Source organism: Sorex araneus, chromosome X (assembly GCF_027595985.1).
Source record: "Sorex araneus isolate mSorAra2 chromosome X, mSorAra2.pri, whole genome shotgun sequence".
In the NCBI taxonomy this organism is placed as follows: domain Eukaryota; kingdom Metazoa; phylum Chordata; class Mammalia; order Eulipotyphla; family Soricidae; genus Sorex; species Sorex araneus.
Window position 1 is genome coordinate 202,264,129 of NC_073313.1, and position 24,266 is coordinate 202,288,394.

Here is a 24,266-nt window from a genome sequence, read left to right on the forward strand (position 1 = left end):
TGAAGGTCTCATCCTTCATGTAATGTTATAGGACTGGCCTGTGGTTCTCATCAGTGTACGAATATGGCTTAATATTTATTATATTAATATCTGATATTGGACTGGAGCGATAGCACAGCAGTTAGGGCGTTTGCCTTGCATGCGGCCGACCCAGGTTCTATTCCTCCATCCCTCTAGGAGAGCCTGGCAAGCTACCGAAATTATCCCTGCCCACACGGCAGAGTCTGGCAAGCTACCTGTGGCATATTCGATATGCCAAAAACAGTAACAACAAGTCTCACAATGGAGACGTTACTGATGCCCACTTGAGCAAATCACTTAGCAATGGGATGACAGTGATAAAGTAATAATATCTTTATAATAGGATTCCTCAGAAAACACTGAGAGACATGGAGAAAAGTTTGTGAAACAGGGTTTCCCAGAACAAAACTTCTTTCTTGACCACTAATACCATATAGTTACCCCAATTTGACCATTTGATTAAGACATGCTTCGGGGTATATATTTTTTTTGGGGGGGAGCTGCAAACCTGGCTGTGCTCTGGACTTATTCCTGACTTAGTGCTCAGGAGTCACTCCCAGTGGTGCTCAGGGGACCATATGGGATGCCAGGAATCGAAAAGAAAAGTGCCAGAAAAGTCACGTAAAAAACAAGGACCTTACTCACTGTACTATCTCTCTGGCACCTAGGGTGCATACATTTATGAATGTGAAAAACACGAGGAAGTTAATACATAAAATATCTGTTGGCTCACAACAGGATAATGTAAATTTGTTTCGAGATTTTTTTTGGTAAGGTGGCAGTCTGAAAGCATAGGTCGCAAGGGAAGAGGAAAATAGATAAATGTTGGACTGTCCTTGAAATAGGCCAAGATGGGGCTCTGGGACTGGGTGAAAAGGAAAGAATCTCAAAATAGATGAAACAGACATTGTCTGCTACCAATTATTCACAGACCTCTGCCTCCTCTTATTTCCTATTTTTAAAATTACTGTAGTTAAATGCAATGTGTCCTGGATTAAATCCAGGTAATGAAACAGGAACATGGTCCAGTGTTCAATTAGTAGTGATATAGCATTGCTGGTTTCCTGGTGGTGAAAAATACTCTGGGGGTTACATATTATGTAAGAAATTAATCATGGAGGAACCTGGATGAGGAAAGCCTGGAAAACTCTGTTCTAGAAACTCTAAAGTTATTTCAAAATAAAATACTTCTTTTCAAAAATTACAGATTTCTGATCACAAATCTCACTTTTATCACTAGTCAAAAAATGCAAGTTCACCTACAATAAGAACAGCTTTTAGAAAATGATACCATGAAAATATCAAGCTAAAAGCATCTGTGATACTAAGGCTAAGCATTATAAATGTAGCGGTAGAAGTCAAATCTTTCTCTCCATCTCACATGGATAGGAAACAGATATGAACACAAGTTGACAGCCACTTGGGAAACAAAGTATCATCCAAAATAATTTTTAAAAGCTAAAGGTAGTTTCAACTATCATTAGGCAATAGGATGAAGTGGCATAAGCAATAAATTTAACCTTCACACTGTCTCTGATCTCTAGTAAAATTAACTCAATCTAATTCCACACCAAGTGTGAAACGGTTTCACAATTAACCTAGCCTGGACTCTCACAAAAATTTCAATATACTTTTTGTGGGTCCTCTGGGGATTTAGCCAATAAAACTTCCCACCTGGCTTCCTCACACTCGGTTGAACAGGGGCAGTTTCTTTAAAACAAGAAGGAAACATATGTCTTAGTTTCTTTCTTCTTTTTATTTCTTTTATTTGTTTGGTTAACTTCTAGTAGATATTTTTTTTTTTAAATATTTTTTTTATTGAGGTACTGTAATTTACAAAGTTATTCATAGCTCCCACCTTTACAGTCAGTCAAGATCAAATTCCATATGTATGGTTTACCCGACCTCAGATCTCAACCTCATCACACATCACTCCCGCCTGGGCTCTGGGGCCATATGGGGTGCCAGGGACCGAACCCGGATCAGCCGCATTGCGAGGCAAACGCCGTAACCGCTGTCCTATCACTCTGGCTCCAACTTCTAGTAGATATTTAAAACAAGTAGTTGGGGATGTTAAGCACATAATCTTCCTAAACGTTAGTCTAGGGCTTTTATGATTAGGTACAATTTATGTGGTTTTTTGGAGTCAATGATCCTTCATCTTCACCACAAAGCACACATATGTAAGCAGAATTTGAAAAAATCAGACTTGCCTGGACATCACTAAAATCATCAAACAACAATTTGAGAACTGGGCCTAGCACCCATGATTTTTTGCCACACCCAGCAGTGTTCCTGGAATTACTCCAGGCTCTGTGCTCGGGAATCACTCCTGGCATTGGTCAGGAGACTGGGCCATATGTGATGCCGGGAACAAATCAGGGTTGGTTGCATGCAAAACCTTATCCTCTGTGTCTTACCCTCTGGCCCAGCCATTCACCCACATTTCTTAAGTTTTCAGGTTTTTTGACACAAAGCCAGAGCTGAGATTTTATTTTTTTCCCAATGACACAGAAGAGCTGCTGATGGAGTGTGGGGAGGGGTATAAAGCTCCTTTAGAAATTTATAATAAAAGTAATAAATAATCCTGTTAAAAAAAAACTCTACCACCAGTTGTAAACTTTAAAAAACGTCACTTTTAAGTAAAAAATCACTTTTAAGTAATAAAGCAAAATTGGCCTCTCTAAAAAAGAATCCCCAAATTACCCATCCCACCCACTTCCACTGTGCAAAAAAAAAAAAAAAAAAAAAAAAAAATCAACTTGTGTATTTATTTTATGGTGCAGAAAAAATTCCAAAGTCACTAGTGAAAAGAGTCAATAATGGGATATTGGTTCAAAGTTATCACATAGGCTAGGTATCTACCTCAGGCAGGCAGCCATCACAAATTCCATGCCACTCTATAAAGCCAAAAAGAAAAGTGTGTAACAGGCCCCTCTATGTGCTGTCTTATAAGCCTGGAAGAACACAGAACCAAAGACATCTCCATGTAGAAATCAGGCACAGATTACATATTTGTTCTGTTAGCTACCATTATTATCACTGTTACATATTATTAATCTCTCTTTTTTTTTTTTGCTTTTTGCGTCACATCCAGCGATGCTCAGGAATCACTTTGCACTCAGGAATCACTCCTGGCAGTGCTCAGGGGAGGACCACATGGGATGCTGGGAATCAAACCCAGGTCAGCTGTGTGCAAGGCAAATGCCTTACCTGCTGTGCTATCGCTCCAGCCTCCCATATTATTAACCTTTCATCTACACTAAGGTTAAGATAAAAAGTGACATAAGGAGAAATCACTACTTGTTACAAATTATTAATTTTTAAAAACCAGATTAGAATTGTTTGGCTATAAATCTCAAGGTGACTGGCACTGCTCTACAGCAAATGTTCTTGAATTTTGGAGACTCTCCAACATGGGGCAGTCTCAGGCATAAGTACCTAAAGCTCCTCTGACAAACCCCTACACACTGGTCTCTGCAATCTTTTCCAATTAAGGCTTTAGAACCCGTGGACACTGCTTAATATTTCCTAGGAAGCCCAGGAGCTCCTTACCAAACTGTCCCTAAAATACCCCTTTTTTGTGGAGTTTTGCTCTTTTTAAACACAGAGTCTTTTGTGAACCTCACTTGAATTATATAATAGTTTATCTTCCCTGCCCCCAACGCTGCCCCTATTTACCCACTCTCATTAAGCACAAGGTGACTGTTCATACATTTGTTTAATATATTCTGGTGTGTGTGCATTCATGTTGCTAACAAACAAGTATAGAATATCTGCTAGATGCAAAGGAAGCACAAACATGAATAGGACTAGCCTTGTTCCACTCTTTCAATGGCTTGGAGTCCAGTAAATGACTAAACTGCAACTTAATTGTTGAAAAGCTTATTAAAATGTAAACATTCTGGCACTTAAGTGTACCATTTGGCATAGACAAGCAGTTTCTCCTTCAAAAGTGTTTAAAGGTATAAAGGTACACTGTCAGACTGTATACCTGAGTATTTTTTCAGCTTTACTGAGGTGTTACTGAAGCATTAAAAAAATAAAAGAAGAAATTTAAGTGGTAGCTTTTCTAGCAGCTATAAAAACTCAAAATCGGCGGATACCTCAATCTAGATATCTATAAGCAGAACACAGTTCTCTGTGTCTACACTTCATTTTCATATGTGCCCCTCAAAAGGCATAGACAAGAATCTTAACAGAATGAACTTTATAATAGCAATCTGAATTCTCACCCATTTCAACCCATCCAATATAACACTATGCATCATTTAAATATGAAGAGGCAGTCTCAACAGCATTGTGGTAAGATTTCTAAGATATAAGTTCAAAAAATTTAAAATTTGTTATAATCTCAAGTGTTTTAAGTGATAAGTTAAGACTGCATATGTACATATTTGTATATAAACAAGCAAAAGTGTCTAGGGGGAGAAAAACACTGGCAATTATATCTCTGTAAACAAAAATGTGATGGAGAAGGGGTAGCAGAACAAAGCCTATGCATATATGTGTATATACATATACAAACACATATATACACATATACATATATGAAAAAATATATAAATATTTTCATTCTGAAATCTTTTTTTTACCAGCCTATGTTCCTTTTTGAAAGGAACCCTAACCATCCCATTTAAAATGACAATGTGAGAGGCCTGAGCGATAGCACAGCAGGTTGGGCGTTTGCCTTGCACACGGCCAACCTGGGTTCTATCCCTGGTATCCCATATGGTCCCCCAAGCACTGCCAGGAGTAATTCCTGAGTGCAAAGCCAGGAGTAACCCCTGAGCATCACTGGGTGTGACCCAAAAAGCAAAAAAAAAAAAAAATGACAATGTGAGTACCATACTCCCTTTATCTCTAATCCTATTCTATTGTTTTCCTCTAATATCTGCTCCATTATTTACTTATTTGTTTTTAAGTCTACAAACCACATTATTGTTATTAATAATGGCTATTGTATAATTTTTATGTCGCCCGCATGGCAGAGCCTGGCAAGCTACCTATGGCGTATTCGATATGTCAAAAACAGTAACAACGTTACTGGTGCCCGCTCAAGCAAATCGATGAGCAATGTAATGACAGTGACAGTGACTCCCTCTTATTACTCCCCTCTATCTACTCCCCTAAAATTGGAGGAGAGTATTTGGGGGCCATATCTGGTGCTGCTCAAGAGTTACTCCAAGCTCATGCTGGGGAATCACTTCTGATGGTGCTCAAGAGACCAACTGGTACAAAATAGAGAGAGAGTATGGGGGAAATTGTCTGTCATGGAGGCAGGGGGAGGGCTAGAGGTGGGGGGCATACTGGGGACACTGGTGGTGGAAAATGTGCACTGGTGGAAGGATGGGTGTTTGATCATTGCTTAACTGGAACTCAAACAGGAAAGTTTTGCAACTATCTCACGATGATTCAGTAAAAATAAAAAGAAAAATAATAAAAGAGAGAGAGAGAGAGAGAGAGAGAGAGAGAGAGAGAGAGAGAGACCCATTTGTGCTGGGAATTGAGCTTGGGCCTCCTTCACACAATGCATACGCTCAGCCTGTTCAGCTATGTCTTTAGCCCCTATCTACTCCTTTTAGAAGGCAAAATCCATAAGAATGAGGATTTCACTCACTTCCTCACTTAGTGTCAAGTGACTAATTCAAACAATGTACACAGAAGGTATGTTTTTGTTGAATAAGTTGAATTTTTAATTATTCAACAATTTTCAATTCCCCTTAAATAGACAAAATATTTTTCTGCTTCATTTACAAAATAGGATTTGGGCGGCTGGAAAATAAGGGGCTACTTTAATGCAAACCTGAGTGGACATAGGAAACATCATTTTAGTAGTTTTTATCAAAGCTTTAGATACCAAAGTGTCAGCCCTGCAAAATACAAAACCGACACAAAACTGGTCCAAAATGCTAATGGTAAGTGGGGCATGTCATTCTCAAAACACGGTGAAAGTGTTTACACTCATACACATAACATTCTCTTGTAAGAAATAAGAAGCCAGGCTAAATGCTTTCTTGATTATAAAACCGGTATGGAAATAAGTATATACCACTGGGAAACCAAATGAGTTTAAATTCAGTGAAGTGCCTAAGATCTTCAAATTATACTTAAGATCAGTAGTGATTCTTGATTATTAGCTAACAGCATGCTTTCTATTACTCTTTCCTCTCTATAAAAAAATGTTCTTGTCAAATAACATTGTTATTACCTACACAAGCAGATCGGTTATAGCAATTTCAGTAAGTACCTAGTCAAACACTGTGTCACAACAAACTCAGCTCCTTGTGAGGATGGGCTTGCACCTGTCTGTGGTAATAAGGCAGGATTAGGCAAATATCACTCAGTGATGATGTTCTGTGGTGAACCGATAACAGGTGCTTTTTCAGTTAATGACACTGCCAGAAATCATGCTATTTTGTTTTCTCTATTCAGAGGTACTACTCTTCAATGAGAAAACTTCACTCCAGAGTCCCTTAGTCTAGATAAAACAGGAGAGTGGGTAAGAAGAGAGCAGAGTTCATGTCACCTGGTAAGATCATTTTCAAAAGCCAGCATGACATCTAGAGAGTGGCAATGCTCACTGTCATCACTCCTAACACAGGAATTACTCCCTTGACCAAAGCTTGTATCTACCCTACGGAGTGAAAAGATTAGTCCAAATGTAAAATCCTCTATCTACAGAAGGATACAGGATCTGAGGCAGAGTTATCAAATGAGGGGCAGGCAGGGTGAACATTCTCTAGGAAAGGTCTCTAAGTGTGAAAGTGAGGACCGGTTTGAGGAATGAGGGGCGGGGAGAGAGCAACAGGGAAGAGACTGCCACTCTGGAGGGTTGAGCTGGCTACCTCTGATTGACTCCTTTAAAGGAGTAAATACAAAAGAAAACATCTGTAGGGCCAGAGCGACAGGACAGTGGGTAGGGTGCTCGCCTTGCATGTAGACCGCCTGAGTTTGGTCCCAGCATCCCACATGATCCCCTGAGCCACACCAGGAATGATCCATAGTGCCGAGCCAGGAGCAAGCCCCAAACACCGCTGGGGGTGGCCAAAACACAAAACAAAAACCGAAAAGGAAATATCTGCTCATTCTTCTAAAAGAAATATGTTGGGAGTGGGTATTACTTTATTTGTAGCACAAAATTGGTTTGTGTTTGTTTTCCTTCCTTACTTGGACAAGACAATAAAATGAAATCTACTCTAGAAGAATTAGCAAATCGCTTTAACTATAGTCATTGTTAATCATCACATACTGGAATAATAAGCTAAATGGAGAAAGTAGTCAATCAAATGACATTTCCCCTGTGATTTAAAGATCAAGAACAAGTTATTCAGTCAGTCTCTAATCATTTTAATATTGTGACTGATTACAGAAATCTAAGAGAGGAATTGGGGAACTAGTAAAGCATGTGAGGCATCCTTGCCTTGCATATGGGCAGTCCCAGTTCCACCCTAAGCACTGTATATGGTACCAGAGCACTCATAGGAGAGATCCCTGGGCACAGCGCCAGTAGTAATCACTGAGCACTGCTTGGTGTAAGCCAAAAATTAAAAACTAGGAGAAAAAGGCCACGAGAAATTTCTCCTCTGTCTGTTTTCAAAATGATAGTAAGATGAAGAATAAATTAAGTACCTACTCTGTGCCAAGGATTCTACCATGTGTTTACTACTTATGTCCATTATTTCATCAATTATCAATACCTATGTTATAAATATTTATTATTTACCTTTGATGCAAGAGGAAACTGAGGCTCAAAGAAAAAAAGTCTCCAATTTATATAGGCCCTATATAACATAGACAGAACTTGAGCCAAAAAAAGCCTACGTACTTTTTTTTTTAAAAAATAAAACCTACTCCATGAGAACAAAATTTTGAAGTCTGTTCCCTCATGGACCAGACTCTAATACCAAAAAGGGAGAAATTAATTAAGTGGTAAATAAATGAATAATTACTCACCTCTGGATTTTCTTCTTTTACTCTTCGTGACTGTAAGACAATTACATTGCCATTAATATACATATAAAGAAACCTCAAAATTTAAGTCTACAGGTTAGCTCAGAGGACCCCACACTTATTTGGACTTTTATCTCCTTTTTACAAAAAAAAAAAAACCAAAAAAAAAGCACTCCCTTGGAAATTAGGTAAACAAAGAGAAAGGATCCCCCCTTCAAAAGCCACACAGGCTACTACCCGCCCCCCAGAATTGTGAGACTTAGAGCCCACTTGGGGAGATACTGAATGTGCTCATTGTTAATGCCATTAAAATTATCAGCTATACAGGTGGGGGTGGGGGGGTATACTGGGATTCTTGGTGGTGGGACTTGGGCACTGGTGAAGGGATGGATGATTTGAGCATTGTATCATGGAGACTTAAGCCTGAAATCTTTGTAATATTTCACATGGTGATTCAATTAAAAAAAAAGTCATTTACCTTTTCTTGAGAAAAGGCTGCTTTCCCTTCTTCACTCTTTTCATCCATCTCGTCGTCACTCCACTCCCAGTCACCGTCTTCTGTTTTATGAAGGTGACCGCTTGATCCAGGAACTCTTCTTACCTGAATCAAAACAAACCCACCCAAATTTTCACTAGCTGAAGGGAAAGTGCAGGTATGTGCTGCTCAGGGGAGTACCCAGTGTTTACCCAGCCTGCAAAAAAGCCTAAAAGGCTACAAATCTAGGGATTACCAGCAGCTATTCACCCTCATTCCAAGATACTATGTTTCTGAAATGCATTTCCATGCATGTGGCGAACAAAATATTTTGGAAGAACACCATACACCTAAGCCATTAAGTATCAGGCTCCTCTTTCACTTTTTTAATTACTACACATAAAAGGCCATGTGGTAGGCTTGTGTGCTCGGGAGAAATGTACACAAGCCAACAGGCTGATGAGTGATGGGGCGGTGATCCAGGCAGACTAATGAAGCACAGTAGACTAGAGGTGTCAGTGGTCTGAAGTCAGTGATCTGTCAGTGATCTGAGTCACAAAAGTAAATATATCCTTCTGTTGCCACCTTGCTCTTTTTCAGAACATGATACCTTGCTTCTTTTCTCAGCTGCTCCACCTCCTTGGGTAAACATGCACACACACACACACACACACACACACACATACACACACACACACACCAGCTTTAGTCTATTCTTATGAACACAGGAGATTAATGAAATTGCTAAGAACATAGCAAGATAGCCAGCTGCCTTGTAGAAAATCTAAATATTATGATCAGTCTTCTATAATTATCCAATTTTTTAAAAACTAGAATAGAGGCGCATACATGGAGCATGATACCTAAATCTCTGTGGTTGAAAAAGCAAATCTTTTAAAAGGACAGGATCACTGAAACAAGGAGGAACCACTGATCAAAATAATTCACCTTAAAATTGTACTGATTAAACTCACTTCAGGTAAAGCAAAGAAGCAGATGGACACGGTGTGACCATACAGGCCAGTGATCTACTGAGTCAGAAAAGCTTCAGATAGAAGTCTATTAACATCTACGTCTTTTACTACAGATGAGACTATGAAAACCGAGAACGTGACCTAAGCATACACAGCTCTAAGTACAAGATCAAGTCAGGCAAGAAACAAGGTGATCAGACTCCCATTCTGATAAGAGTTTGCTCAGGCTTTGGAATACCTGTGAAAACCTGTCTAGAAATATCCTGTTTGTTCTCTGAAAGACTGTGACATAATGACTGATTATCTTCCTTTATAGAAACTACTTAGCTACATCATATGAGCTTCACCATGCCCGGAGGAAATACTATAGCACTTACATGTATGGGAAGCATTTAATACATGTCAAATGAAATCTAAGTCACAAGTAATACAGGCTCCAGATTGTGTTTGATTTGAATTATTTCATGATCATGAAGAACATATAAAAGCCTGCCAAAAAGATTTGAGCTCCAATCTGGAAAGTTGAAATGCCCTAAAAAGTTCTTCATCATTACAGTCATGATCGATTTAAAAAAAAAAAAAAACTTTTACATCCCACCACAAAATTTTCATTTTTGCCTAATTTATCTTCAAAAGATGTTTTCCATTTGCATTTTTGAGTCACTGGGAAAACTTAAAGGCCTAGTAATTTTAATGGTTCTTATATATGCCAGCAAAGTACTGCAGGGAAGACATACTGAAATGCACTTCAGGATTTTCAGAACAGACTGCTCATTTTGTTTTCACATAAAGCTATTTCTTGCTAATGTTATTCAATGTTAAGAGTAGGTGTACAGAGTAATATGTCACTTGGCCACTTTGCCTGGAGGTACTTAGGGGTCACCAGGGCTATACCCAGCAGTGCTCAGGGGGCCATGGAGTGCAGAAGAACAAATATAGTGTTTCTATCAGTCACTTAAGCTTCATCCCTGAGCACTCCTCAACCCCATGATTCATTCTAAAGTTACAAAGATAGGGACAGGAGAAGAGAAAGTAATTTTCCGTTGACACATACAACACAGTTCTTTTCTTAGCAACACTAATCATGGTGCTAACAACAGAAGAAAATCGGTTAATAACTACATTTAAGAAAAAAACTTTAAAGCCACATCTACAAAGCACTCTACTAAGTAAGAAGCCAAGACATGAGAAAACAAACTTGGGCATCAAGAAAACCAGAATAAAATTCTGACTTTGCTGGAGCTGGAGCTGCCAATCACAGTTGAGGAATCAGTATTCCTGAGGTACTACTTGTCCCAAGAGATTCCACGATGGAAATCTCCAAAAAGAGTGTTGCTTCACACCCTGAAATTTAGTGTATGCCTTTTGTTCTCCTCAGTCTGTTTATATGATCTGTCAGCTTTGTTTCTATAAGCCGTCCTCAACCACAGACAATAATGCTGCCGACAATAAAGCGGCAGTCGTCTCCTATTTCTATCTTATTTTAGAACTCTGACTGCCTTGTTTAGTTTTATTAGCTGAAAGAGTGAAAAATAAAGCCAAATGTCTAGTATTATAGCCCTGAACATTGAAGGAAACGGTGGGATGGACCTCAAAGCAATAAACCATGGCTGAGTAAGTGTACAAATGTTGATCAAGTTGACCAAGAACTTTCAAAGTGTTGTGCTGAGTACAGTAAGTATCCGTGTCTGCCTTGAGGTCTTTAGCTCATCAAATAGAGCTTATTCAGGAGTTCCATACAGCACAAGCTAACAATGCAGACCATAGGCAAGGAAGGAGGGAGGGAGAGTGGGGGAAGGGAGGGAGAGTGGGGAAGGGAGGAAAGAAGGGAGGGAGAGAGGGGCTGGAGCAATAGTACGGCAGGTAGAGCATTTGCCTTGCACACGGCCAACCCGGGTTCAATTCCCAGCATCCCATATGGTCCTTTGAGCACTGCCAGGGGTGATTCCTGAGTGCAGAGCCAGGAGTAATCCCCGTGCATCCCCAGGTGTGACCCATAAAGCAAGAAAATAAAAAAAAAGAAGGGAGGGAGAGAGAGAAGAGAGGCTTTAATTAGGTTCAGGGTGGACATTGGAAAAGATTTTGTCCATCAAAGTTCATGGGCATTCAAAGTGGTGGTGGTTTCTCAAGGACTGCCAGGGGCCAAGAGGCTCCTTCCACAGCACTGGCATGAGCCGGCTCCCTCCCCAGCTTCCACCCTGCTGGAGTCTGTCTTCTCTATTTCACAGTGGGAGGATGAGAATATAGGTACAGTATGAACATACTCTTCTCAGTTTACTCCAAGGGGGAGAAACAACTTGCAGCAGCATTTGAAACCAGGTTTGAGGTCATGTTTATGCGACACTGAGGCCTGGGGCAGATTCCAGAAAGCTGTTTTTCCCAAAGGTAAAGTTAAGAGGAAAGTTTATAGGGGTGATAGAAAACAATTTCCACCTTCTAGAACCAACCCCAAATTTCCCATAACTTAAACAAATGGGGCTCTTAGCCAGCAACTGAGAAAATGCTCTATGAAGTAAAAAAAAAAAAAAAGTTCTCAAAACTGTGTGAAATCACCCCCATTCCCTTAGAATGCAGAGAACGGGAAGCCATTTACCCTCAAAACTCTGATTGCCTGACTGTTACATTTCTCTGGTTCTATTAAATTATTTACTCACTAGTAAAGCCAAAATGTGGTAGAATGAATTTTACTCTCTATTTTTCTCTGCCAGGGGCTTAAAACAGTAATCCATTCCATCTCAAGGAAACAAGCTCCATTTGAGTGAGAGAGATATTCATAAGCCCACAAAAACCTGCGGTCAGAGCTGATAATAGGGAAGTTAAATGAAATTTTATATTCTTAAGACTGAACATAAAATACAATGAAACAATTCTATTTATACCATCAAAGTACTACTTTCTTCTTTTTCAAGAAACAGCTTCTTTATGGAAATCCACTAAAGAAATGAACCCAAGATCTGAACCCAAGTTCAGACAGAGAAAGGCGGACACTAGCTGCCCTGGCCCTGTGGCCCGGGGTTAGATGTCTGAGACAGTGAAAGGATGGCGTAGAAAACAGCAGCAAAGAACCCGAGTTGTTGATCTAAACTTTCCAACGTGCCCCTCTGAAAAGGGCTCAGAGAAAGCTCAGGGGACCTACACGTGTGGGATAGTATCTGTTTCCTCCCTGATGCCAGAATAGTAAGGAGACCGTGGCAAGTATAAGAGCCAAAGAATAAGCTTTCCCAAGGTTTCCTGCATGTCTGAAATCAACAGATGTTTCTCTAACATGCGCCAGAACAAGGGTAGAGGGGACCCAAAGAGATACTGACCCAGATTCAGTAGCATTTGCTCAATCCTGCATGCCTTGCCTCTACCCGCCTTTCCAAGGTCCCTGCCCAGTTTCTTCCACAACCAACTTTGCATCTCCTGTAAGTGGGATTTCGGAAACTCCTGGGAAGGGTTTCCCACATCCCTGACACTCCTGTACTCCACTCTCACTTCTCCGCCTACAGGACTTACTGTGAGCCTGGCTGCAGCCTGAATCACAAGGAAGCAAGAAGCCTGGCCGTCTGGCATCAGCCAGCAAGCACTGGACACGGCGGAGAGCAGCACCCAGCAGCGTCGCTCTGAGGAGGCAGTCCGCTGACCCGGAGGATAAAAAATGTTTCTAATCAATTGCTATTTATAATGTCCTTGAGGCACTGCCAAGCAAACAAAGGGCCTTCTAAATCATCAAAAATTAACCGACACAGTGTGACTCAGTAAGGTCTCAGCAGCAGACATTTTATTGGATCGGAGACCCTGACATTGTTCCTTTTGGCCATCTCTCCTGGCACTCAGCCCCCCACGCACTGCCCGGCTTACGCTGCTCATCTCCTTCCATCACCCCCATCATCTCTTCCATCACTCCTGGCCTCACCCTATCATATGAGGCCTGCAGCCCCAGCTTTCTTTCTGGAAGTTGCTTATCACTTCCCCACTGACCACGCCCTCTCGATCCTCCCTACATACCAGCAGCAAAGCTACAGATTCAGCCCTGACCACTCGCTGCCGGGTGTCCTTAGTGATGGCCACTGGCCACTGGATTGCCACTGCCACAATCCTGTCACTCAGAATGTGGTGCCTGGACCAGTAACAGCACCATCTGGGAGCTTGTTAGAAATGCAACCCCCAAGCCCCCCTTAACTGACCCCCCCACCCCTCGCACTCCGCCCCCCCCCCACACACACTTACAAACTCTTGATAAATCAGAATCTTCCTTCTGGCAAGATTCCCAGGGGACTCAAATTCTCATTTTAGCACTGCACTGGGTAACTTTTTTTCCTCATTGCCTCTGCCCAGCCTATAATACCAGCTGCTACATGACTAGAGCTACTACACTCTCAACACTTCAGATGTACTGAATATCCTAATTTTCACAGTAGCCCATGAACTCAATCTTCTTTTATTCCCCACTTTTCAGGGGAGAAATCGAGGTCCAAGTAAATTCCACACCCAGCATTTGCTCCCTCGGCCAGGAGTCAGGAGTCTTGACTCAATACTCTCCTTCTGGCTAGATTCTGCCACAGCAGTGCCCTGTCACTCAACTCCTTCAAACTATGTTACCTTCCTGCAGAGCACCACATCCCAACAACTTAGACCTCCAACCTGCATGAACTTCCTCACACTCTCTCTCAGCCCACTTAGCTACTCTTCCTCCCTCTTCCTTTAAAGACCAGTGTCTCCGTTGACTAACTAATTAAAAATAAACTATTAATTAAAAAAATAAATAAATAATAAAAAGCAAAAAAAAGAAAGAAAATACTCAATATATTTCTATAATGATTTTCTCTCAAAAAAAAAATAAATAAAGACCAGTGTCTCCTGAGATGCTCAGTGCTCTCCATTTACCTAGGCAAATGCTTCCTCCCACCATTCCTGGGAGGCACTGGACCATGTTAGTAGGGGTGGTAGTTTCCTAGGGCACTCAAAGAGCATTGTCTATTTGTTTGCTAAAAGAAGGTAGATTCTCATGAGGTCACCGATTAATTTTTCTCCTAAACAGGGGGAAGAAGGCCAATTAAGTTTAAGAACCTGATTTATTCACGCATTCATTCCTGTACGCCACAACCCAATCATCAATGTTCCATCTATCATGAAGATCTTGATGTCTCTACTATATGTCTAATCCCCCCTGGGGGTTATAGGGTGGGCAAAGACATGCTTGCATTTTGGTTTTTGCTAAATTCATCACTCATGTCTTTCACAGTCAACAATTTCTTAAAGACTGTTTCTAACTGCTGCTTTCACCTTCTAGCTCAACCACATTCTTTAATTCCATTTAGAAGGTATCAGGTCTAATCTGGCCATCAAAAATTTTTTTCTTTCCCTCTCTCTGCAGGGTTTCATGACTTAAAAATCGTGAGATTCCATGTTCAACTCTGTTGCCACAATGTTACCTTGTAGACAGAGATGAGTCCCATTCTTCAACTTCATGCTCTCTGAAAATCTGTGTTCACATCTCATCTTCTCTCTCTGACCTCTCTCTCCTAGAGCTCAAAGATCTAAGAACTTAGAACTGATAAGGGTCATAAACACAGCTGTTCTTATCCTACCAGTGATCAACCCACTCCGGAGTGAGCCCCTGTTTTCCCTGGCTTCCCCGTCCCTCATCAGCACTGTTAACCAGAAACTTCATTTCTTAGTCTTCCTTTCCAAATGCTCTGTTGTATATCAGCAATTGATCCATTCCCAGTTGGTCATGAAGACACATCTGTGAGTGTTCCTTGCCCCCTGCCCTATTCTGACAGTTATTTAATGGTATCTACCTGCCATAACACATCTTTACTGAAGCCAGGCCACACTGGCTCAGGACAGCCCAGTGTTAGAATTTGGGAAGGCGTACAAGACCGTCAGCTTTACATAGTTTAATCCATCCACAAGAGAAGTTTTGTTTCCCCACCAAAGTGCTGGCTTGCAAATGTTTACCAGCACACCACTGACGCTAAGGTTCTTTCTGCTCATGGAAGCATATAATAAAATGAGACAAAGACATTTAACATGAATTTAGTTGTTATTCCTGAGAATAACTTCTTAACAATGACAAAAATCTCTTTTTTACTTGTAAAGCCTCTCAAATTTCACCTTTAAAAGCAGCACACAAATTGATTTTTACGTACCAGTGTAAGCACTGGAGGAAAAAAAATAACATTACTCAAGTAGATACATGTGGCTGGGGTTAACATTTCTTAAACAAGCATCATGAGGAAATAGAGTGCTATTTTCTTTTTGTATGCAGACTAAAGTAAAAAGAATGTCTTCTGAAAACCTGTGTCAGGTGATTAAAAAAAAAAACTGACTCTAGATACTACAAAAGTATTGCTTAATACCAGGTAAGAAAGTAAATGTTATTTTTAAAGTGCAAATGAGAGTATTTAAAATAATTTTAAATAACCTAATAAAATATCCATAGAAATTTTGTGTTTTCATCTAAGTACCTAAGTTCATATGTTCAAACTGGCCAGGATATATTTTAATCTTTATATTTAGAAAATAAGTTAGAAAATTATTTTCAAGTTTCCTTTAAAATTACAAGTGCATGGTAAATTTAAGAAATAGGATCAATAATTTTATACCTGATTCTTTTTTTGGCAAAATGAATATATACATCCTTGCCACTGAAATAGGCAGTTATGTTTTCAAATTTCCTATAAATATTAATATAACAACTGATGTAAACAAATGTCTTTGAGAAGTAATCTGCTCAAAACAATTAGAATTTTGATTGACAAAATATCAAACAATTTTGGTTTGACAGACGGAAAACTACTGGTCAGCTGACATTTCTCTTTGTATTTTTGGTGAGGTTTCTCGGACAAAACAGTGACCAGGACAAAATGGTGACCGGCTGATGAGACAGCAACATTCCTGGGTTTTGGCACCATCATGACACATTTGGGAACCCTACCCAGTGCAGAGCTGCCCAGGAAAGCGCCCTAATAAACTTCCTCTGTTTCCTTCACTTTATTCATCTTTGTCCTGTCTGCATTGACAGTGTTCTCAAATCATATCGCTTTTTAATTTGAGAAGATCAGAAAAAACAAACATATTTTTATGTTTATTTTATGCTTAGCATTCCATCCAGATTCACGAATATAGACACTGCATCTAGCATTATCTGGATATTGGCATAACATGGCACAGACTTTTGTTTGAATGATGAAGCATTTAAAATTAAATTCCATTTTGGAAAGATTGCACTCATTTGTGGAATATGACAGTAATGGGAGACTAACAATGGGAGACTAACACCCGAGAACAGTAGAGCTAAGTACCAAGAGGATTACTCCACAGCTTAGAAGCCGGCCTCACATGCTGGGGGGAAAGGCAGCTCAGATAGAGAAGGGACCACCAAGTAAAGAGTGCTAGGGAGGCCTGTTCGGGATGGGAGATGTGTGCTGAATGTAGACTATAGACCGAACATGATGGCCACTTAATACCTCTACTGCAAACCACAACACCCAAAAGGAGAGAGAGAGCAAAAGGGAATGCCTTGCTGCAGAGGCATAGTGGGGTGCAGTGGAGGATGGGGCAGGGGTGATGGAAGGGATGCTGGGACCATTGGTGGTAGGAAATGGGCACTGGTGGAGGGATGGGCACTTGACCACTGTATGACTGAAACACAAGCACAAAATCTGTAACTGTATCTCACGGTGGTTCACTAATAAAAAATTTAAAAAAAAATCAAATTCCATTTTGGATTGAAAAAAGAATAGCCTCCAAATTTTCCCTTCCATCATCACAGAGAAAGTTCAAAATATGATGCCAGGCACATAATAAACTCAGGATGTGATAGATGCCATTATTAATATATTTTATTGTTTCTCACAGTCCAATCAATTCAGTGTAAAAGTTCTGAAACTTGTACCTTCACAGCTGCCATTAAGTTTACATCAGGCCCCTTTTGATGTGGCTTGTCGCTCGTGTTAAAAATAATATTAATCAATCAAAAGATGCTTATAGCATCTTGCCTCGTATATCCTTTATGTCAGCACTAGTCACACCAGAGTTTTTCCTTTGTCTTTTTTGGTACTCTGTTTTGAGGACACTCTGAGAGGTGTTCAGGGGTTATTCTTGGTTCTGTACTCAGGAATCACCCTTAGACTGCTTAGGGGACCATATTAGATGCTGAGGACTGTGAGCTGTGCAAGGTAAGCCTACTACCTGGACTATTGCTCTGGCCTGCACAACTGTTTTTTTCTCAAAGCAAAAACTTAACAAGGTATTATTGTGTTCCACAGAATGAGTCCTGAGACCTCAGTATTCAAGTCTCTCCAGGCCCTGACCCTAAATTACTTCCGAGACTCATTTCACACTTTATTCCTTAACATACCACCATTCAGCTGTGTAGAAGTCACATACTTTTAGAACTCTTTACTTTTACACACATCACACATACGCTTGGCTTCCTCAGCCCTTTTACATTCTTCTTTTCTAATCCAAATCACCTTTTGCCAATTCTCCTAATTGGAATTTTGCCTACACCTTTATATCATTCTACTCTGTATTTCATTTAAAAGACAAGATGCCCCACTGTCTGATTCTTATGGGAAGAGAGCTGGCAGCCTTAATCTCTTTTAAGAATTATTGATTTGTTCCTCCTATTAACAAGTTGTATTTAATAACACCTACCCTTCTATTATGTTCTAGAAACAAACAAAACTTAACCCTGGTCATAGAATGACTGAACTCATTTGTGGACTATAACATAGCATAATATAAGACTAACAACTAAGGACAGTAGAGATAAGGGCCAGGAGCATCAATCATGTTTGGAAGCTGACCTCACATGCAGGGGGAAAAGGCAGATGGGATGGAGAAGGAACCACTAACTAAATGATGATTGGAGGAATCGCTCAGGATGGGAGATGTGTGCTGAAAGTAGACTAAGGACCAAACATGATGGCCTCTTAGTATCCGTATTGCAAATCGTAACACCCAAAATTAGAGAGAAAGAAGGAATGTACCTGCCATAGAGGCAGGGGGTGGGATGGATTGGGGGTGGCGGGACACTGGGAACAATGGTAGTGGAAAAGGTACACTGGTGGAGGGATGGGTGTTCTATAATCGTATGACTGAAACATCATCATGAAAGTTTGTAACTGTATCTTACAGTGAGCCAATTGTCACCGTTGCACATAGATTTGCTCAAGCGGGTACCAGTACCATCTCCACTGTGAGACTTGTTGTTACTGTTTTTGGCATATTGACTAAGACACGGGTAGCTTGCCAGGCTCTGCCATGTGAGAAATACTCTCAGTAGCTTGCCGAGCTCTCCAAGAGGGGTGGAGGAATCAAACCTGGGTCGGCTGCATGCAAGGCAAATGTTCTACCTGCTGTACTATCGCTCCAGCCCTGGAGCAGTTCACAATTCCGAAAGGTGGACAGATATCGAAGCGAACAGCTTGCATGGAAGGCGAGAGCCACTACAAAGACACAAGCACCGTGAGATCACAGGAGAGACAATGGATGACCACCTGCCATCGGCCAGCATGGAAGGCTGCTTGTCATTGGCTCATGAGAAAGAATTCAGCGAGCGGAGCACACAGAGGTCCACCCAGAGAGAGACTGGGAACTGAGCTCTGCTGTCGACTGTGCGGCTGCTTCCCCAGGGATCAAACCAAGCAGGTGAATTTCAGAAAATACCTCAGAGTGAAGGAGGAGGAACTGTGTGAAGAACTTGTACAGTAACACTGGCTGGCTCAAAGGCCCGGGGGGGGGGGCTGGGCAGGTGAGGGATAATGTCTGAGGTGCACCTGTTCTAGGGGGGCAGGGAGAATCTGCAGAGCCCTGCTAGTTTCCATACTGCACGCATCTTCCAGAGAACGTTATCTTTTGTGGTTTTATGTCAAACATGACATAGTGTTCCCAAGACTGCCAATTGTTGGTATCTTTGTTGGGTGGAGAAGGGGTGGCTGTGCCAGTAGCACAGGGGCTACTCTGTGCTCAGAAGTGACCCTTACTGGTGCTCAGTTGGCCACAGGCAGTACACTGGAATGGAACTGGGTTGAAAGAATACAAAGCAATACCTTAATCCCCATACTATGTCCCCAGATCCAAGTATGTCTAGTCTTTTTTTTTTTCTCTTTGGGTCACACCCGGTGATGTACAGAGGTTATTCCTGACTCTGCACTCAGGAATTACCCCTGGCGGTGCTCAGGGGACTATATGGGATGCTGGGAATCGAACCCGGATCAGCCTACCAACTGTGCTATCGCTCCAGCCCCTAAGTATGTCTAGTCTTATAAAAAAAAAATTCCTCTGCACAGTCTAAACACAAATGTGTCAGTGGGATAAATGCCTCGGAGGTCCACCAAGTCAGAGACTTTCAAATTCAGACGGTAGGAAAACATAAAAAACTTCTGCGTAAGAGCCAGTGATCATCTCCGAATTCCTGAAGGCAGATCAGAGGCTGTATTAGGACACGAGGGTGGCAAAAGTCAGATCAAAAATAGTACTTCTAATGAATCTAGGTGCATCTGCCCACAACTGATCACCCCCAAACTAAGTAACTCAAGTAGCACAACCCCCCCCCCCACAGAGAGAGGCAGTCATACGGGCTTTGCTGGTACCTCGGGGCCCTAGTAAAAGCGCTCCAGCTCCACTCTAATTTTGCTTTTATCTCGATTTTTTTTGGGGGGGAGGGGGTGTTACAACTAGCCATGCTCAGGGCTTACTCCTGGCTCTGTGCTCAAGGATAACTCCCAGCATGGATCATGGGAACCATCTGGGGTGCTGAGATTCAAAACCAGTTTGGCCACTTGCAAAGCAAGCACCTTATCTGTTGTACTATTTCTCCACCTCCAAGCCTCAATTTATTTTTAATTTTATTTTTCGGTTTAGGGGCTACAGCTTGTGGTGCTCAAGCCTTACTCCTGGCCCTTGTGCTTAGGGATCACTTCTAGCAGTTCTCAAGAGAACAAACCCAGGTCAGCTTTACACAAAGCAATCACCTTACTTGCTGTATTATCTCTCTGACCTCCAAGTTTCAAAAATTTTAAATGGCTCCAGTGCAAGGATCCAATCCAGGAAAGATCTAAGAGTACCTCCTAGGTACTCTAAAACAGATCTAAGGCTCTTTCAGGATCTAAATGCATGCTCGGGCAGAAACTGTGTGTTCACTGACAAAACTTCTAAAAATCTTAAGTGTTTCATCCTGATTAGCCCAGTCCCCACCACTGGTGGTGTCACAGAAGCCCAGGATTGACAGAGCATCTTGTGGACATGGTTTGTCCTACTGTGACACGAACAAGATTCACAGGCAACCCACAAAGTTTCTAGGATGTCTATACTTATGAGATTACTGCCAAGTCAAAAGGAAAGAAACAGAGATTCCAGCATGAAAGGATGCTTTGACTCCCTAAACTCGGATGGGCAGGAAGCACTCTGAGAAGGTCACTCAGCTGCAAATGTCAGCTCAGGGGCAGATGACTTAAGGAGCAGAGGCAAATGTCCAGAGCACGGAGCTAAGAGCTACAGAAAAGAGTGTTGCGGAACTGGCAACGTGCACTCCAACTGGCACTCCACCTCTGTGCTTCGCATCTTCCTGCTTTAAACAGTTCTTCAAGGTGCCTCCTGATCATCTGAGATGTGTGCAGGGCAGATCATGTGCCCTTTAGGTTCACAGTCTCATTTGCAGCCTCATCTGATCAACTTTTAGCCTGAGTCTGAAGCCTTACGGGATGAGACTTCTTGGAAGGTCTTAGAAGGGCAAGAATGTAAATTTTGCCCTTGGGAAGATGTGAAGTATTAAAGTCAGAAGGTAGATTATAACTGGTGTTTTGTCCTTAGAGACGTTCAGGGCAGTATTTCCTCTCTTCCATGTTCTAAATCTGTCACTCTGCTACCAGGAATTAGAATCCAGTGCAAGCCTGCTTCTAAAGCGTGGTTTGTTCCTTAGCTGGGACCAGGTGAATAAAGCAATGGACTTCCAGGGCTAGGTGAGAAATGGTGATAATCTGTTTCTGCCATGAAGCCTCTATTCTCAGACCACTCCACTTGGCCCCATGGGGAGATCTGATGATCTGATGGCAATTGCTCTGTGTAAGGCCAGACACCCGTCTGCACAGCAGCTCCCAAGCCCCTGACCCACACACAGGAAGGGAACCAAATGATGGCTGTTGTCTTAAGCTCCAAAGCTTAGGATGATCTGCTACATGGCAGGAGATCATCAGAATCAGAACAGTGATCAGTGGAATTTAATTTTCATTTCTGTATGCTTAGTAACTGCTCTTACATGATACCCTGTACCCTGGTGGATAATGGGCTCCAACATTCTTCGTTTCTTGATGAGTGCTTTCTGATGATACACATTCTGAAACTCTCAGCACTCCAGCTTTTAACTGATACTTTAAAATATCCCATGAAAACACCCTGTTATCACACACTGGAATACAAATACCGTTTATAGATAGGTGACTATAGTTAAATTAACCAATTTGGCAGTAGTTCACATTAACATTTTTGACCTCTTGAAATTCAATGCTTTTGTGGTTCTACTAAAATGTGACATTCCCTGTTTCTAAGAATGTGAACGGACAGAATAAAGGAATGATCCTATTAAAATGCTGAGACAATGAGGGGAGGGAACCCTACAGAAACAAAGATTGTTTTTTTTCAATTCAATAATAACAACTCAACAGTTTGGGTAGTTTAGTGAAGGACACACTTGTAGCAATATTCATATAAAGCTTTAACATTTTCTAATGTGAAAAAGAATCAAATTTGATGAATGTTGCTCTTCAGACAATGATAATGGAATTTTATGTCTTTGAAAATCTATCACGAAAGGGCAAAATCCTGGAAGAATGTTCTGGAAGCTGGAAAGGAGTCATTCTGAAGCTGTAGCACACACACACACACACACACACACACACACACACACACACAAAAAAAAACCACTGAGAAGCAATTAGATTTCTTATTCTTTTTCAGTCCTATCAAGCCTTCAATATGGCATCTCCCCAAGTTAGGGTGACAAAGAACAATGACAACAGCTAAGTGCCAAGAAAGCAGCATCCAATTTTGCAACTATTGTCTTTGGGAACTGAAAAGCTCCTGCTGGAGTGGGTGCCAGGCATATCTGTAACTTTAGCTAATAAAGAAAATAATGGGGACGCTCTGTCCTGGAAAGACAAATAACACAGATAAGAAAACACACACTTCATGTAAAACTAAAAGAAAAAAGAAATGTTTGGTATTACTGCAGAGCAAAGGTGCTTCTAGGTGCAGCCTTCCCCCCAAGTTAACTGTAAGAAGTTGGAGTTGGGGGGTGAGAAAGAAGAGCACTCCTCCCCCAACACACCCACACATGACCACAGCTGCATGCAGACTCTGGGATCCAGATTTCCAACAAAGGAGCCACTGGGCCTCAGGCAGCTCTAGGGGTTCACTTGCCTATGCCTGGATCCACTGCTATTCAATGAAACACCAATCTAGGTGTTGCTGGGAAGCACTTAGTAAATAGGAATAAAATCCTTAAAACAACATCAACGATCCTTGAGTATCTCTCCAGGCGGACTGCCTCCATCAGCTGAGAGAGCTAGGCTGAGGCTTCTTGGAAAACGAAAAAATTCTACTGATAGAAAACGGCTTCAGTCACTGCTAGAGATTTCCATCCGGCCTGCACTTCCAGTCCGTTTGTCCTATGAATTTCAGACTCACTGAGCCTGTCCCCATAATCATGAAAGCCAATTCCTTGCAGTAAATCTCTTCACATAACTTTGACTGTTTCTCTAGTTGAAACCCAGCTGACACAATCACACTGGATCTGGTAGTTTCAGGATTCATATTGGAACAAAAGGCAGATGAGCTAGCAGAAGAGGAAAAACCAGCAACAGCATCCAGGGGTTGTTATTAAAGGAATTCATTAATGTCTACACAATGGAACATGTCATTTACAAATAATAAAGGAAAACTAACCAAAGAGATTTCAGCTATTATAACTTAATACAGATTTTTCCTTGTAGAGAGAACTAAGGTAATGATTAGAGTCAGCTACTTAACTAGTAATGCTAATATTAATATCATAAATGCTAGCTCTGAGCAATATGTTATACATCTTGTACATCATGCCATCTTTGAAGGCCTGGCAAGAACTAAATCAGGAAACCTGATTTTGATTTGTGACACATAGCAAAATGCAATGAGTTTGAGGAAATGAATATATATTCATGATTAACAGCAAAACAGGTAATATAAAAAGTACTTGTAACATTATAATTTCATTAACATATAATTTTTTTAAATATACACATAGATACAAACATTTTACAATAAGTATCAATATCAAGGAGCTACTAACTGCCCAAAAGAAGCATTTTAGCTATTACTCAATGTATAAATCTTGAAAAATGTCAACACTAAGTTTTTTGAAGAAGGAGTTTATTAAAAGTAACACGTGCCCACACTTTCTACCAGGGATCAAGTTTTACTATCTACAGATACACCTTGGTAGCTCTCAATAGCTTGCCGGGCTCTCCTAGAGAGACAGAGGAATCAAACAACGTGATGACAGTGCTACAGTGCTATAGATACACCATGTGCCTCTTCCCTAAGACAAAGAAAGCCTGAAAAGCAGTTGCTGTCCCTGCCAGGCAGAGGAAGTATTATAGTTTTTCATTATTTATCAATGTGTGAAGTTCAGAAAATAACCTAGTTTTGCTTTTCAGTTTTAAAATTAATCCTTCCTATTATGGGGTAATGGGCTGGAGCAATAGCACAGCAGGTAGGGTGTTTGCCTTGCACAGACCGACCCAGGTTCAATTCCTTTGCCCCTCTCAGAGAGCCCGACAAGCTACCGAGCGAGAGTTTCCTGCCTACACAGC

The 24,266-nt window shown here is 41.1% G+C and overlaps 1 protein-coding gene across 1 annotated transcript in view; it reads right to left on the reverse strand.

The window, feature by feature from the left end:
- The window catches only part of STK39 (serine/threonine kinase 39), a 296,613-nt gene that overhangs the window by 109,841 nt on the left and 162,506 nt on the right, over window positions 1-24,266 (reverse strand). Inside the window, exons 11-12 of the mRNA XM_055122270.1 lie at window positions 8,453-8,575; window positions 7,978-8,007 (exon numbers count right to left, since the gene is read on the reverse strand). Of these exons, the coding sequence (XP_054978245.1) occupies window positions 7,978-8,007; window positions 8,453-8,575 (153 nt within the window). The remainder of the gene's footprint in view (window positions 1-7,977; window positions 8,008-8,452; window positions 8,576-24,266) is intronic.